This window comes from Oryzias melastigma, linkage group LG1 (genome assembly GCF_002922805.2).
Source record: "Oryzias melastigma strain HK-1 linkage group LG1, ASM292280v2, whole genome shotgun sequence".
NCBI classification, from domain to species: domain Eukaryota; kingdom Metazoa; phylum Chordata; class Actinopteri; order Beloniformes; family Adrianichthyidae; genus Oryzias; species Oryzias melastigma.
Window position 1 is genome coordinate 20,518,288 of NC_050512.1, and position 17,947 is coordinate 20,536,234.

The 17,947-nt window shown below is 39.2% G+C and overlaps 1 protein-coding gene across 4 annotated transcripts in view; it reads left to right on the top strand.

The window, feature by feature from the left end:
- The window catches only part of pax5 (paired box 5), a 57,407-nt gene extending 43,518 nt beyond the window's left edge, over positions 1 to 13,889 (top strand). For 2 of the 4 annotated variants that reach the window (XM_024290174.2, XM_024290175.2), the window contains exons 9-11: positions 3,666 to 3,752; positions 5,959 to 6,045; positions 7,763 to 13,889. In XM_024290174.2, the coding sequence (XP_024145942.1) occupies positions 3,666 to 3,752; positions 5,959 to 6,045; positions 7,763 to 7,845 (257 nt within the window). In that variant the 3' untranslated portion in view covers positions 7,846 to 13,889. Of the gene's footprint in view, positions 1 to 3,665; positions 3,753 to 5,958; positions 6,448 to 7,762 lie in introns of those variants that run through there. The other 2 variants (XM_036212968.1, XM_036212969.1) reach the window with 1 other exon arrangement.
- The last annotated feature ends 4,058 nt before the right edge of the window (positions 13,890 to 17,947 follow it).

Consider the following 17,947-nt stretch of genomic DNA (forward strand, 5'->3'; position numbering starts at 1 on the left):
AAAACCTAAATTCCGAGTGTCAAAAAAAAAAATCACAAAAAATGAGATCAAACAGTTGTATGTCTTGAAACACATGATCAAAATATATAAATCCACAAACAAAGTCAAGACAATGTGAAAAATGTCTTAAAAAACAGGCGAACCATTCAAAGTTCCAAGGATTTACGTCAAGGGGCATGTTTCACAACTCTTTTTTTTAAACCAAAAATGTAAATGCTAAAAGCAATTTTAAACGTTCAGGTTCAATCTTGAATGAAAGTAATTATAATGGGGGTCACAGACGCTCAAGTTTTAAACTGACCAATCAGATGGCCTCAATAGAAGTATGCGACTTTGTGTCAAATGTTCAAATCTTTTAATCGACAAACTATCGCTTTCAATTGGTAGGGATGTAGACTTCTAATAGGCTCACTCCTTATTGGCAAGGGTGGTTTCCATAGAAACACTGTCTCACACTAAATCAGACCAATCACCGCTTACTGGCTCCAGCTATTGACTGTAAAAGAGAACAGGACCGAGTGAATGTGACGTCACAAATAGAAAATTACCTACTTCCGGTTCCAAAGGAATGCAGTCAATTCAGTCGCCATTATTCCTCGATATGGCCGTCACCGTTTGAACCAGATGATGTCAGTAAGCCGTGATTGGTCTGTCTTGATCAGAATCTCAGAATTTCTTTGGCAAGCACTCTCCAATCAGGAGAGAGTATGGTGGAAGACCACGCTCCTTCCACTGAAAATGGACTTTGTCAAATGCTTTAAATGGACTCAGTTTATAACTTGAATAACTTGCGATGAAGAAAAAATATAATAAAAAGTAGGATTTGCAATAATATGCTATGAAAATGTAGCAGATCAAGACTGGTTATTCTGACTGATGTATTGACTGAGTAATACCTGCTTATTTCTCAATAGAAGTCGATGGGATTTTGGCTTTTTGGGACCAGGGTACTTCCTGTTTGGAATGTGAGGGGGGAGGAGTCACTCAGTCCAATCTTCTTATACAATCCAACATGGCAGCATCCATATAGTTTAAAAATTGCGACTGATTTGACTTAATTTCATTAAAGCTGGAAGTAAGGCATTTTGAATAGGTGACATCATACTCACCCGGTCCAGTTCTCATATACAGTCAAAGGTATGAACGTTCCTCAAGGAATGTTGACTCTGAATGAAACTCTTGGTACTGTAACTAACTGTTACCAATCACTTAAGGATTACCAAGCCATGAAAAGTATTCCCATCCTTTTATACCAACCTGTGATGCAAACACATCTGTACTATAAATGTGTTGAATTCCTCTTGGATGTGTGTGTCTTCAGAGAATGTACTTGGCTCTGACACTTCCTCTTTCTTGTCTGTCTACGCTGTGGTTGACAGTGGTCCCAGGAGGTGGTATGTGTTGTGTGTCTACGTGTGCGTGTGTTTGCGCCTGTGCTGTGTGTCTCCCCGAGTATCATTAGAAACCAGCCACAGTAGCACAGCTGTCCCTCCTCAACATTAGTAATTTGTTTTTAATGAGAATCACCAGTGACCCACGACTAATTCATTCATTCCCTTCCACTCCGCCTTCCACGGCGCTTTTGTGTTTCAATCCCGGAACGCCATTCGTCTTCCCTCTTTGCTTTCGCTCACACTAGAAGCAACAGTGATGGTCAGCGAGAGGGAAACTGCTGCTGTTCCCCCGAAACGGAGTCACTAACAGTATAGCCTTTTTTTTTTGTTCCAATCATTGAGTATCCCACATTCGGAGGCTGACACACACACAGTCTCAGCGGACATGTAAGAACAGCACATCTAAAGACGGGTAACCCTGTTGCCCTGTCCCCCTGCGTTCACCCCGTCCTGTCCTCAGGTTTGACAGTATACTCGAGTGTGTGTTTGGATCGCTGTACGGGGATTGTTTGCGTGCGTGTGTGTTTGTTTTTGACAGCGTGTGCGTGCGACCTTGACACTGAGCTACACGATGGAGACCCCTGAGCCTTCGTTCCCCTCCCCTCTCCCCCGCCCCCGCCTCTCGTCTCCTAAACAACCTGACACATTCCCGTCACTACGGTGATGACAAGGGAGAGGATGTTCACACCCAGGGGTGCCATGGAGACCGCATCTCGACCCCTCCTGACAGACGCAGCTAAACAGATACACACCCCCGTGTACACACAGACAAAGAAAAGTTGTACGCCAGCACTTGCTCAGTGTCAATGTTTGCATTTTTCGGGGAATTCTCTAAGCTGCCTGAATCAATAATCTGACAAGAATTGTTAAAGGAGATAATCTACAAACTTTGCTTCTCCGTCTTGTTTTATCTCAGCACTTCTCAAGCAAATTATCCTCCTTTTTTGCTCGCCCTGTCTAATATCATACCTTCATTAAGCAAGCAACTCTCTTCTGCTGTTCTCCCTCTCCCTCTGTCTTTCTGTCTTTCTCTCTGCAGCAGGGGGGCTGACACTCAGAGGGGGTGTAGGAGAGCAGTGAGGCAGAACCGACAGAACGAGAGGCAGAGGAGAGGAATGGAGGGTGGGCTGGAGAGAGGGGGCATCAGGGTCTGTGACTGTCAGCTAAGGGAGAGGGATCCCCTGGGAGAAGGAATAAAAAAAAAGAAAAAAGCAAAAGAGTGAAAAAGAAGAACAAGTCAGCAAAGAAATGGTGGGGGGGGAGAGGAGAAGATTGTTGTTTTGATGTGATAAGTGAAGGGTGGGCTGTAGTCAGAAGAGGCAGAGAAAAGAGAGGAGGGAGAAAAATAAATAGACTGAGGTGAAGGGAGGAGAGGGATGGGAAAACAAGAGGAAGAGTAAACCCTAGACAGTGGTAGTAAATGAGGGAGAAAAGCTCGGCCATCATCCTCGGTGTGGCTGAACTTCTGCAGCCTTGCTAACATCTCCCGTCCATCTCAACTGCTCTGCGTCATGCTGGAAAAGCTTTACACAGTGCAGTGACATAAAATGCTAAAGATAACAGTTTCTATTAGGGGTCTAACGATTCATTTTAACTTTGATTGTGATTGCTGATTCAATTCACTTTCGATTTTGGTTCATTTTGAACAATCTAATTCAGTCCAGTTCACTTGATCATTGATCCTGTACATCTTAAGCCAAAAATTCAACCAGTGTGACTCAGAGATTTTTATGTTGCAGGAAAATAAACCTACCACTCTAAATGTTTTCTTTCCAAGATTGATTAGATTATCGATTTATTTAATTTTTTTAATGACTTTTTATTGGTATAGATCAATTTGATTCAGTTCTGCCTCAGACAGATCAATCTGGTTGGATTGGAGGAATAGAAATAGATCAATCGATTAATCCTTACACCCCTTGTTTCTATTGCACAAATGCATGTGTGCACATAAAGGGGCGGAGCTACGGGGCAACAGTGAAAAGACCCCCTAACTGTCCCCCAATTCAATATTACTCAGTCCCTCCAGGATTTGGCATCGTTTGCCAAACACAAATTCAAGCAAACAACGCATTTAAGGAGGAAAGAGTCGATGAAAATGACAAAACATTATTGATTGATAATCCAGATCCAAAGTCAATACAGTTTGACAACTTTTGATTGAAAATTATGTCATGAAAGGTCCGACAATCTCATAACTTTTTGACAAATCCCTGTCAATCTTTTGTTTTTCTTAACAATGTATTTTCCTGTTTTCTCTTTTACGTATAGGTGGAGATTTTTCCGGAAGTCCATATTCCCATCCGCAGTATTCCACATACAACGAGTCATGGAGATTTCCTAATCCCAGCCTCTTAGGTTGGTATTTTTCATTTCAGATTAGAAGGTCTCAATGACAAAAGAAAAAAAAATCATCAACATTATTTCTTTTTCTGACACATCATTAATTCCAACCCTTACACCATGCACTGCTCATGCTCCATTGTTCATGTTCTCATTTCATTATCTGTCGTTCTTTGCTGTACCTCAGACATGCTTACTAGTCAGTGGAAAGGTCTGTTTTGAAATGCTTGTGGATGAATGCAGGAGAGAAAAACATGGAAGGGAAACACAAGTTCAAGCTGTCAATGCAGAATCTGGAGAGAATTGTCTTTAATTCATGTTTCATGAAAATAGATCAAATAATTTAGCTCAATAGCAAGACTCATTAATTATCAATAACACTACACATCTGATCAATACCTGAATGTTAATTTAATTGCTTATTTTCCTTATGGAAAAAGCAGAAATGCTTTTAGATCAGTTAGAAGGATGTAATCAGATGCCAATAAAATTACATATAAATTCTGCTAAAAATGAAAGGAGAAACGTCTAATTTGCAGTAAACTCTTGGGAAATTGTGCATTTCTTATTTATAATAATCCTCATTTCAGTTGATCCAATTAAAAGAATTGCCCCTCACAGCCAGTTTCCAGCCAGTGGTAATGCATTGACTGGCTGAAAAAAGGCTGACAGCTGGAAGAATCAGGAATGAAACACTGCATGTCTGTACGGAGAATTTCTTTTTTCCAAGTCTTGGGTACGATGGCCCTGAAGGGCCAAAATCACACAATGCAAAAACGATAATTAAAAAAACAAAACAAATTACAGAAATCAGAACATCAAAATTGAAATAAAATGTTTCAGTGAACAAAAGGGATTTCCAGAAATCAAAACAAAATGTTAAAAATGAAACCAGAAAAGATAGGTACTATGGGACATCATTGATTGGATTATGGCGTTTGTCCATCATTTCAACAAAAAGTGATAGCCTACTAAATATGCACCTTACTAATCATACACACACCGATACGAGTCTCATGATAGGATATATTTTAAGACTGTATCAAGAAAATTTCTCACTTTAAACAAAAAAACAAAAAAAACTCTACCTTAACATCAATATGTGTCTTTCATCGTAATAAAATATGGTCAAATTATTTTTATTTAATGATCACAGCATTAACATCCCTCTGGCTGGGAATCACTGGGTACCTCACGATATGATGCAATACGCGATAAATAGCTTACGATGTCGATGATATTACAATACTGCAATAATTGGTTAAAATCATCTCTAATAACTCATATTATATAGAAGAACACATATTTGGGGGAAAATATATTCCTAATTATTATTTAACTTGAACATATCATAATAAACAACTTGTGTCTTATTTTGTGCAACATTTAATAGACACTTTGACATCGCAGGACTAAATATTGCAATATATTGCAATATTGATATTTTGGCACACCCTTATTAAATGCTGCAACTGTATACAGATACTGGCAGCAACGTGGCACAGAGTTTCAGTTTGGAACCCATCCCAAGTAAAAACTAAGTTGTATATGTCTTAAAACAACAAAAACTGAAAATTTAACACAAGATGGTTCTCGCTAGATCTTGTCGTTTTGGTGTTGGTGGTGTAGAGCTGCTCAAAGAGGCTCAGTGTGCAGTGCTACCAACTAGAGGTCGGGGATTAAGGTGGAAAACAAAAATAAGACTCTCATAAATGATTCATTATTGTCTTGTCAGCTTTCTAAATTGATGCAAATGTTGCGAAATATTGTCAAATCTACTTTTCTACAACTCTATACTGTGTGGACAAACGTCAAAAATCAAATGTCCTCATCCTATCAATGGTGTTCTATAGTTCGGACCTTTTCTGGTTTCTTATACGTTTAATATTTCATTATATTGTCTGGAAATTACTTTTGCTTTCTGAAATGTTTTATTTATTTGGGAATTATGTTTGATTTCTAAAATACGTTTTTTTTATTATTTGTTATGCTTTTTGATAATTCCTGTTGGGATCTTTAGCTTGTGTTGGGTGATTTGCACATCACCGTACTATAGGGAGCTCCTGTAAGGTTATCGTTACAGGTGAGGCGGTCAGGTTGTGGTAGCACCAAAGGTCACGGTAGTTTAAAATGGGTCAGGGCTGTGATGACCTGTGGTGTGCCCCCCACCCTTTCCTCTCCTCACCTCTCCTTTTCCCTCCCTCCACCCCTCTGCCCTCAGTGTTTCAGCAGGATTATGGGTCTCTCTTGGGGACGGAGATCGGCTGCTCGTCCAGTCTCTTCACCACTCAGGCAGGACAGATGCAAGGTAGGTTGGTGGGAGAAAGAAAAGAAAAAAGCAAAGTGAACGAGGACGGGGTAGACACACAAAGGAGAAAAAAAAAAGAGCAGGAGAAAGAGAAGTGCTTTGGTTTCACTCCGGATGAGTAGACACATAATGTGTGGACAAGATGCACATAAGGTAGCTGAAAAAGACAAGGACAAACACACGGGGGAGGATTAAGAAAGAAAAGAGTAGAGAGAAAAGAGGCAATTTACAGAGAGAGTGGGTTGAGTTTGAGTGAGACTAAAGAGTTTGTCAGGACGACTTAATGCCTCGCTTCCTCAAAGAGGATTCGGAGATTACCTGGACTGTGGACAGACATATCCTGTCAGTACACAGCTAGTTTGACTGATGAAAGTGACAGAGACAAGTTTGTGTGTAGGTGATTCTATTGGAGTGTGTCTTAAGACGTGCCAGAGCGGGTGTCTTCAGGGTTACAGTATTGAATTGACCTTCTCCTGGGAGAAAGAATAGACTCAAGGGATCAGTGGTAGTAGAGCTGTGCTCAGCGTGTCAACGTAGACTGTCATAGTGTCTGAGCATGTGTGTGTGTGTGTGTGTGTGTGGAAGAGAGGATGGTAACTGAGAAAAGCTGGAAGCAGATCTACCGGTCGAACAAGAAAAGCGAGACTATTTTTCCAGCTATTAGCTTCATCAGCTCATGTCATCTCATCCTTTCCTTTTCATTTCTTACATTTTTCATAATCTTAACAGAAAATGGAAGCTGCTCATTTCACATTTAAACTGCACGTTAAGAGGAGATTTCAGATTTATTAAAACCAGAGACGTATTTTTTGTCATTTCAACCATCGTTCCTATCTGAAATAGAAATTATTCTCGGCAAGTTAATTGCTGTGATTTGAGGGTACGATGACATTGTGACAGACATACATGAAGAAAAGAGGCCAGGACAAGCACAAGTTTTAAAGAAATCCTTTGATTAGTCAAATGTACTTAGAGGAGAAGCTTCTCACCAATATAAGATGATTGTGCTTTGTTCCCTTTATCCATCAATAGGTGGTTCAAATTACTCTGTGTGTAATTTTGCCAAATTTATACAGCAAAATGATGACATTTAAGACCCCACTCCGATCATCTTTTGATTTATTTCAAAAGTGTTCCTAGTGGTACGGTATTTTAAGCATTAACATTGCAAAATAGACCCGTCAAACAGTTCCGACCTGTACCTCTTGAGGGCCCCATCGGTTGGAGGTCCATAGCTGTAGCCTAACACTGATTGGCACAAAGTGATGACGACATGAGCAAGCATCAATATCACGCTAAGCTAGTGTACTTCAATAGTTTTCCAACTGCATCTTTTCGTCTGCTCCTGTTTCAGAACGATTTGAATAAAAAAATACTCAGAAGCCTAATCTTCTTTAAATCCTCCATCATGAGAAAAATGTTACAAGAAAATGTTAAAAACCTACTTTTCATTGGAGTTCGACATTACTTTGAGACTTTGTTCACTGCTACAAATGCTGAATATTTAAGAAAGATGAGTAAAAATTTTGAGATGAAACTGTTTTTAGTTCAGTTGAAGCAGACTGGTCAAATTTGACCGGGAACGCTAAAGTAAAGACCAGGACAGGGACACAGCCAGAGGGTTAAAAATAAACACAGCCCCTAAAATAAAATGTTACCTCACTACTTTTCCAGTCTGTTGAACTAATAAGTAAGAGTACATTTGTTTTTCTTTCAGGATCACCATACTATTACAGTGCAACATCACGGGGAGCAGGCCCTGCTGCCACGGCAACAGCCTCCGCTTACGATCGCCACTGACACCCCCCCTCCTGCGAAGAAGGGAGAAGGAGGAGCATTTGATGAAAAAGAGAGGGAGGGATGGATAGCACCAGCACTGCTCCGTAAAAACTCACCTTTGCACAGACCAAGACGGGATTTTGAATCTTTGATATCAGTGATTTTGACTCTTAAACAAACCAACACTTCTTTGCTGCAGCACAACAAAGTCTGGGTTCAATTGACCGTGAGAAAATGGGGCTTTTCGTGTCAAAAAGTCATTTCAAGAACCCGTGGCCCATTTGTAAAGACTTGATTTGGGTAAAAGGGGATTTTGTGCGACTGATATTGTCAAGCTAACCAGAGCAAAATCTCTCCCTTTTTTTTTTTAAGACGTTTTTTTACAACTTTACATTGTTTATTTGAAATCTGTAAGAGAATGACAATCCAATTCTTGCAAACAAAATCACCCACATCAATATTTTATTCTCTAAGCATTTCACACGTTTCTTCTAAAATATCAACACAATATTTTAATGTTAGCTACGCCCCATCCCTCCACCTCAATTTAACTGTTTTTAGTTTAAATTGAGAAAATTCTTTCTGAATTCCCCATAAAATCTAATTTTGTGATTTATCTCCAAAAATACTGAAAATGTGACGATCAAATTAATTGAGGACAATAGGAGTTACAGCTTAAATCCAATTGATCACTGGGGTTTATGACCTAACAGAATTTTAATACATTTTTACTAATTGTCCGCTTAGTCCTGCAAATCTACTTTACTAGATTTAGATAAACATGGGAACACTTCTCCCAGGTGTTTTAAATGCAAAACCTGATTAGCTAAAGTGTTATTAGATCGTTCCTGATGGGGCTTAGCCAACAGCAGTTGGAGCCTTTGAAAACATTTTTATTTTAAAAAGTATTCATGTTTCACATCAATTTGGTGAATTTGTGTTCACATCAAAGCAGACTTGCTGTACAGGAAGGTGCTGTCCTACCTCCCTATAAGTCAGGATGGCGCAGTCGTGATCAAGAGCTATTTATAACGGAGGAGAAAGAGTAATATATTAAAAAATCTTTTCTGCTCTGCGATGAGAGTGAATGCCTGTGATGATTTCTATTAGTGTCGAACTGTTGTGCTAGAATAGCGACGATCTGGTGATGCTGTGAACCATCAGATTTCCTTTTTTTGTTTTAAATGTGATCAGATTGCCATTTTCCTGTTTATGGTTTGACATAGGTGCCACTTAATAAGATGCCATTTTATGGCCTCCTATTTAGAGAAAAAAAAGAGGAAGCAAAAGGTTCCGTCTTCCTGTCTCTCTCTCCTGAAACTCCCCAAAGATGGGCCCCCCAAGTGGATCGGCTGACAAAAGCACAAAGATTCTCAATCATCATCCTAAAAGGTGCCATTTTTAACTTATTTCAGTATGACGGCGTTCTTTTGTTCTCCCCCCTTTGAGTGTTTGTCCTGATGCTGTTTGGATCCTTCTGATTCCTTTTGTGGGGGAAAAAAAAAGTTTTGTTTTTTGTCTCCATGAGTTCTGCGCTGTGACAATGCTTGACACCAGGGTCGAGGCCTTACCCATCATGTTCAGAGTAGAACAGATTTGCCCTTAAGTGCTGATCTGAAATCAGTGTGCAGCTCCTCTCAGAGGTCAGAGGGCGCACGACGTTGATCTTGTGATAGAGTATCGTCTTTCTTAACTTCTGTTTAATTCTGCCTATTGGTGAAGAAGGGAAGAGGTCACAATTTTGATAGAATTTCAATAATTTACATTTTAATTGCAGATGTGGAGGTTTTTTTCTGATAAAAAAAAGACTAAAACTATTGGAATTATTATCAATTTTTTTTTTTTTGTTTTTTGTTTTTTGGGTGGCCCTACTGTAGCCCATTGTTGCTACTTTGTAGTTTTACCTACAAAACTGGATTAAAGCACCAAATCTGCAGCGTCAGACATAAAGTATTACATGGACATTGAACGAATTGTACTATTTTTGTTGTTTCTTGTTATTTTTTTTAATAATAGTCATGGAATTTTCTCATTTGTAGACCTTAAAACTTTAAAGATGATTCTCGTGACAGCCCACCTGCTGAGCTGCCTGTGTCCACCTCAGCAGGAGACTTCCTTTACTTCTATCCTTTTCTCTTGATCCTTCTAAGGCATTATTGAACCTGAACCACACCAGCTGAAAACAAGGACAGTGCCTTTAGTTTTATACGTCAACCCCAACCGACCGAGAGTCGCTAAAACAAGATTCCTCCCTACGGTTCCTTTTGTAAAACGCAATCATCTACCCCGCCGGGCACACACTTGTAGGTCAGACGGCTGTTTCCACGATGCATCGACTGTTTTAGCAAAGCTCTAAAGACAGGACTAAAAACGGATTCACTATTTTTAAAGACATTAAATTTGGATGGATGTGGATTATTTTTATCTCAGATTTCTTTATCGTTCCTCAGCTTTGACCTTGCTGATGAAGCCCTTCTGCAACAAGAACCCATCAAATTTAACTCGTCATTCACCTCTCAGATTTTTTTTGCATTACATTTTCTTTTTTGAAGGCAATGTTAAGAAATGTACATTGAAAAAGGTCGCTTCCTTGTGGGAATCCAAAAATCATCTTAAACTGCTCTCTGTTTCGTTTCTGTGAATATAAAAAAGAAAAAGTTTAAACCTTAATTTGGGGGAAAAAAAATGTGGAACATGCAGCAAAATACTAGCCTAATTTTTTCTGGGAATTACCATAGCTGTCATGGAAAAACAACTTACAGTGACTTCACCCCTATTGTCCCAAAAATCCGACAAACCACTTTGGCTCTAAAATGACCGAAAAGTAGCATCTCCGGTTACTTAAAAGCAGAAAACATAAGCTCGTTTTTTCATAGCCGGAAATAAATTCAGGCATTAATGGGTTAAAGGGAAATTTTCCTGGATTTTGAAGTAGTCAAAGTATTATGTTGAACTCCTGATTTTGCCATTTACTACAAAATATAAAAGCTAGTCGCAGGTTAGTTTGTAATCAGGCCCATGTCCCCCGAAGTCTACATCAGCTTTTAGCAGTTTGCTACCATTAATCACCTTCAAAAGCTGCAATACCCTCACAAAAAGCCTAAAAAGGTACTTTGAATCTTAATTTAAAGATTGGGCATCAAAGCATTGTTTTTTTTATAGGATTATTAATGAGAGAAATGTGCATTTAGCACATTAGTATAAGTAAAATGCAAACATTTTGATAGCTATTTGCCCAAAAAAAATACCTTTTTAAATTTACCAGTATTAGAAATAGATTGGAGAGGATAGAGTCCAAATTCTGGCAGATTTTGAAGCACAGTCATTCATAAAACTTGAATATGACCAACTGGGTGAACATGAAACATGAATAAAGACACATTTAATAACAAAAAACATTTGTTAATCGGAGAATGAGAAAAGAACCAACTATTTTTGTTTCCCTTTCAAAAGCCAAGCTACTTCTGTATGCACTTCCAAAAAGCAAAAATCTCACACAAAAGACGATGCCCGTAGTTTAAGTACATCCAAATGCTGTGTGTAATTATGCATCTCCCAGTGAAACACAGCTTGCTTTGACCTGACTGCTTCACTTGCAGAGAGAACGGATTCTCGCTGGCCAGCAGTTGCTTCAATTGGCAGCTGTGACATTGACTGCAGGCATGTTGGGGGATTTTGTCTTGTGGGTGGTACAGTAGAAAGCATGGCGAGCAGAGGCCAACCGCACACACACATAAATATTAGTAAAGACACACTTGCACCCTCCCTTTGTCCTTTGCAAAGTGGTGATTGCCCCTCCTCTTATGCCCCTGCGTTCCCCAGGGGAGCCCAAACCTGCTGTGCCATCAGAAGCTCATCCAGTCTTTTCTCACCCCCTCCCCTCCCTCAGCCCTAATCTCATCATATCTCGTGCACTGCCGCCTCTCTCTTACGCTCCTGCAGGACTGAACATCACCAGGATTAGGAATATTAAAACTCTTGTGTTGACTTCAGGCTCGTGACCTTCCTCACAAAGTCCTCCCTCTTTCTTCCGACAGAAATATTAATCCTCTCCTTCGTGTACCTTTCTCTGTGACTATTCAGACGTGATGCCCACTGTCCTGTTAGAAACTGGAAGAAAAGTGGTTTATTTTTTGTGCCAAGGTCATTTCAAAGGCATTACTGCTGCGAGCATCAGTATTTGAACTGAATCCTTCAGGTTTTTAAAGTCCCACTTCGATCATCTTTTGAGCTACTGTAAAAGCGTTCCCAGTGGTTTTTTAATTAGGATTTGGGTCTATGACAGTTTCTGTAATTCATTAGAAATTCGACTCCAAGTTGTGGGCGGAACTTTTGGTGCAGAGTAAGCCTGCCCCCTTCCTCATCATCAGCCTTTTTCTACACTCTCCTGCCATCTTAAACCCCCTCACAACCTCAACTTAACGTTAACCGTGCAACAAAACCGGCGAGCAGCATTGGAGCTTTCCAGCTGTACAGTTCTGAGCTAAATACCCACTCGGACAAGGAAAATGAAGATGTTAATGGATCTATTTGCAAGTAGATGCATCAGAATGGACCGGACAAGTGTTAGCCTATGGCCTCCTGATTCACATCGATTTGAAGAAAGAAATACTCAGAAACACAATTTTAAGCTTAATTTTCTTTAACTAAATGAGGAAAAAAACATGTTAAAAACACAAAAAACACAATTTTCACTGGAGTGGGACTTTAAAAAACAGGAAAAATATCATCTATTTTAGTTTTAAACATATTTTTCTGCAGTTTACAATGCATGAGACACAATCTGCATCCCGAATCTTCATCCCAACTCCAAGACAAACCAGAGGCTGACACAAATGTAAATCTTTTAGTTATTATTAGGATTTCTCTGCCATGTGAACACTGCCTGACTGTATCTCAATATGTATCTATGAAGATGGCTACTGCCTCCCTAAACCTGAGGGGAATTCAGCGTCATATCTTGACAGCAATTAGTGGCACAATCTGTTTCATGCTTGCTGAAATAACTAGGTTCTGGACAGATCTCACACTGAAGTCTGCAGGTTTTTTTTTTTTTGTACATCTTAATATCACACAACTTCGGAGCAGGAGTAATATTCACGACTGATACAGCCTACAAGGATCGACTGTGCTTTCTTTAAGCAGATGTTTCAATCAAAATAGAAAGGAAGAAAAAAATAGATACATGATTTTTCACCTTACTGTGGCCTTTCGTGTAACAATCTGGAGTTTTTTTGTGTCCATGGCTTCCTATCTGGGGTGTTGGAAAAATATTTATATCTGTGATGTTTCGATAAAAAAAATGAATAAACGAAAAAAGATTAAACTCAATGAAAGGAAAAAAAAAAACATAACAGTTCCACACAATAAACACGGTTTTAACAATTCCAAATGCAAAATCCAATCACAACTAAAGAAAACATATCTGTAACGTTCACCAAAGCCTGTGACGCCTGTTTGAAATATTCTTGTACAAAAACATATTAAATAGCAGAAAAGACTTACAGGTACAAACACAAGAGGATAAAATTTGCCTTCGAGTATTCTGGAGGGGAAGATTAAAAAAAGCTAAAGAAAAGCTTCTTTAAGAAAATGTGTATGTTTTTTATTCAATTTTCTAGTAGTTGCAAACAAAACTTGGTGTTTTTTCTCTTTGTGTGTTGTGTGTCGTCTTAATATCTGAATGTATTTTACTGCAGTGCGAATTTGCCAAAGATATCATATCACTTAATTTCTTTTCTTATTTTTTTCAGAATTTGAATTGGTTTTATTCAGAAAACTGGGATAAATTTGTTAATTTTATAATATTATTTTTATATTTCTGTTGTATATTATTTTGTTTTTTTTATTTCCTGGCTTTGAGTTCAGTGTTAAATATTGAATTGCAGTTTGCTTGATGCATCCTTTCAAACTCGGTCCGTGTACCTGTCCATATGTCCACCTGAGTGACTGTTGTTGGTGAATTATTCCATTTATGTATCTGTAATGTGAAACTGAGAAGTAATTATTTGTAAATATTTGCCATAATTTTATTGGTCCCTCAGAATAAACATAATTTTTTGGAAGTCAAAGGTGTTGTGTGAGTTATTAGATTGGAATTGAAACTTTTTTTGAATAAAATACTTGTTTTTCTGCTTTGTGAATGTCTCTAAATGCACCTCTCTGTTGACAACAGAGCTGCAGGTTGTTTGTGCCTGAAGTGTCACTTCTCAGCTCGGCTCTCATCCTCAGGACAAACATGTTGTCCTACTGCCTCCCATTCCTCACCTCAGCAGTCTGAGTGAATGGAGTGCCCCAGTGCTGCAGTCTTGGCTGCTGGCCGAGTCCACGAAGGGGCAGAGGTGTGTGCGAGTGTGCATGTGTGGAGGAAGGAAGGAGGGGGTGATAATAGGACACAAGCCACGACATGGCAACAACACGCCACACACACTGAAAACAGCTCATACCCAGCTTGAGACATGGGCCAGGCTGTCGCAGATTGGGTGGCTGCCCAGGACTCCTGAACGCCGAGCAATGCATGTGTGTGTATGTGTTGTTGTGACCTTGTTTTGGTTCTTTGCCAATAAAAAAAAAGAACGACCCACGAAGACTGTGGAAGAAGCTCGATATGGTAAAAGACAGAGACCCAAACGGATTTTTTATGCCAATAAGACTGAAGTCATTTGCAGGAAGATCCAGCGGATTGAACAGGGCTGCAGAGCTCACACCAGTATTTCTTTTCTGGAATCGTTGGTTTAGATGACAGACTTCTCACTTGATCTGCTGAGGACTTAAGTCCACAAGCAAAATAAAACGGGTGTAGTCCTGCAGCATCAAACAGCCCAAAATGTTGTCTATAAATCTACTCTCACAGGCCACTATACATGGCACATCTGGCCGCATGCAAGATGGTGCCTGACATTGTTGGCTAAAGCTTATTATAAGAAAAAATATATGATTGTTAGGGTCTCCTATGAAATAAAGTTTCTTTTTGAGTGAGTTCAGGTTCAGGTCGAGGATTTTTTGCTCTGTACCTTGATGTCTGCAACCAGGTCCTCCTAGTCCAACTGCTCATTAACGCTCATTTCTAATCAGCCAATCACATGGCAGCAACTCAATGCATTTAGCCAGGGCTGCCCATCCCTGGTCTTCAGGAATGGCCATTAATCAGCAGCAAGCAGTACAAGGAGAGCTGGAGAACAGGTAGAGGGGTGGATCTCAAGGACCAGGAATGGGCACCCCTGCATTTAGACGGTCAATACGATCTGCTGTGGTTCAAACTGAGCATCTGAATGGAGAAGAAAAGCAATTTAAATGACTTTGAACGTAGCATGGTTGGCGGTACCAGATGGGCTGGTCTGAGTATTTCAGAAACTGGTGATCTACTGGGATTTTCACCCTCAACCATCTCTAGGGTTTACAGAGAATGGTCCAAAAAGAGAAAAAAATTCAGTGCGGCAGTTCTGTGAGCTGAAATTGTTGATATCTGATGAGACCCTATTTGTACTGCGACATTCAGATGGTAAGGTCAGAATTTGGCGTCAACAACATGAAAGTCTGCATGATCCATCCTGACTTGTATCAGCAGTTCATGTTGGTGGTGGTAGTGTAATGGTATGGTATGTAGGGCTTTTTCTTTTTAATTCTTTTTTTTATTCTTTTCAAGTAAATAACTTCACTTACAAAATGTTGATTCAACCACTATATGAACCGGTTTCCTTTTATAGGAATGTATTTCACTTTTTTCTGACAAAGAAAACAATTTCTGTTAGTTTTACCATGAGATTTAAAAATTTTATTAAAAGAAAGCTCCAGCTTTGTTCATTTTAAAACACTCAGATTAAAGCATATGAAGTTGGTTTTGAATAAGAATAGGACCAAACGTTCACTTGAATGAAAGCACTTTGGATCAGACACAGAATTAACAATTAGTGAATCAAAAAGAAATGGATTCAGCTGTTTGACAGCCATAAAGTTCCATTCAAATACTTAAGAGGAACAAATGCTCAAAAAAGAAAATATATCTGAATTGCTCACTTCTTGAAATACAGAGAATTCCGGAAATTTTTCAGACGTTCTGCACCATTTCATGTCACAAAAAGTTTGCTACTGTTCTCATTTTTTCACTGTATTTTTTTTATTTATTTTTTTTTAGTCAACTGTGTATATAAAAATCAAAATCTAGGAAAAACTTGTTTAAACAGTGTTTAGGCCATACAATCTATATAACTTTTAAATGCAACCACAAGCAGGCATGCTCCACTGCTTTCACATGCTGGTCCCAAATCTAAGTAAATGCAAGATGTCAAATCAAACACCCGATTTAAGGAAAATTATCCAGGATGACCTAAAAAGGGAGGAGGCGAAAGGTCAAGAAGAATCTATAGAAGTTGCTCCAGCCAAACTTCTTCAGGTTTTGTGCGTATGCATGTTGTCACTTGAGTTGTACAACTCTAGTAGCATCTAAAAACTTTTTGTGGATCAAAGCAGCGCTGACGAGGCATATTTTTCTGCTCCTCTGTTTGATGGGATCTTCTGAAGCTGCAGATAAAAATACATACTAATTAAACCAACAATTTTCATTTTTTTCAGACTTTTTAGCAAGGACAAAGCATTTGTAGGTCTTAGGGGGAATTTAATAAAACCTCTTTTTATTTAAATGTTGTTTCCAATCTAACACTCAATGTCTGTTATGTAATTTTCATGGAACAAATGTTTGACCGATTTTGCCAGATGAGGGTTAGTTTTGACAAAAAGCAGCACTGAACCTTCTCCTCTTTTTCCTTTACATTACATAATAAAACCAAGTTCTGACACACTATTCCCCCCATCTTCTCCATTTCCCGTTCCTCCTCCTCTGACTTTCTATACAAAGGCAGGAGACAGACAACAGCGGTGCTTATGGAGGCCAAGAAGTCATGCAAATTAACGTCAGTCAGAGTCTGTATATTTTGGCCCTCCAGAGCCCCTGTAGAGAAGAGTTGTGGGGCCAACTGAGTATAATTGGGCCTCAGATGATTAGTAAAGAGGACCTCATGCCAGAGGAGGAGGAGGAGGAAGGGGGGGTTGAAGATGTACGAGGAATGAAAGAGCAGGGGATCGGAATCAAACAAGAAGAGGAGAGAATCTGACAAAACATAAAGTGTAAAGGGAAGTGCAGCGGTGAGCAGATACACGCGCTGCATATTCATGACCTCTGCTGCGTTTGCATCTTCAGCTCGGAGCTTTCTTTCCACTCTGTCCTGTTCATCTCAAAGAGCATTAGTCCTGTTTTCACAAATGAGCTGCAAACACTTACACACTTCGTAAATTCATCATGTATTTTACAGAGGGGTTTTCTGCTATGGTTTAAATTTGGTTTTCTGTTCTTTGGTCATCTTCAGATCTTCTTATTTGGATGTTTGCAGCTGTGCAGGGTGTTTTGTGTTCTTACACTGGTGATTTCTTCTGAAGGGATTTTGTTTCTCACATCCTCATGATGTGGAACGCATCTTGACTCCTATCTAGACTGTGCATGTCGGTGGGCAGTGGATCAGTTTGCAGCTGAGCTCTAATAATAGTATTTAACACTTCACCTGGAAAGACGACAACATTTCAAGTCTTATTGGATGTCACCCAAAATGAGTAAAGATTTTTCTCCACATTTCATTCATCTCCAGAGGAAGCTGTTACCTGCAGTCACTTGACGCTCTGGAACTAAGGAACCATTTACACTTTGACCGCCTCCTAAGTCTATGTCTATATGAGTGTCAAATCTAAGGAGGATGCAAAAACTGAATCACCTTTAAAGTCTCACTACGATCATTTTTTAATGCATTTTCATACCGTTCTCAGCCATTTTTAATCATGATTTTGCCGATTTTAGCCAAAATAAAAAAATCTGTGTTTTCTTGGACAGTTCCTGCAGAGCGGCAGTTGTTGGTAGAAATTTCCCTCTTACAAGTACTCCTAAGAGGACCTAGAGGCAGACAAGATGGCAGCTGAAAATCACTATCCAGAATTGAAATTCCACAATAATTCAGAGTTGTAGCCCCTTTCATTAAAATTTTTATTTTTATTATATTTTTTTGTGTTCAGGATTAGCTTAAAATGTGTCAAAATAGTAAGGTAAATGCTTTATTAAAGGATATTAAGAAAAGTGTTC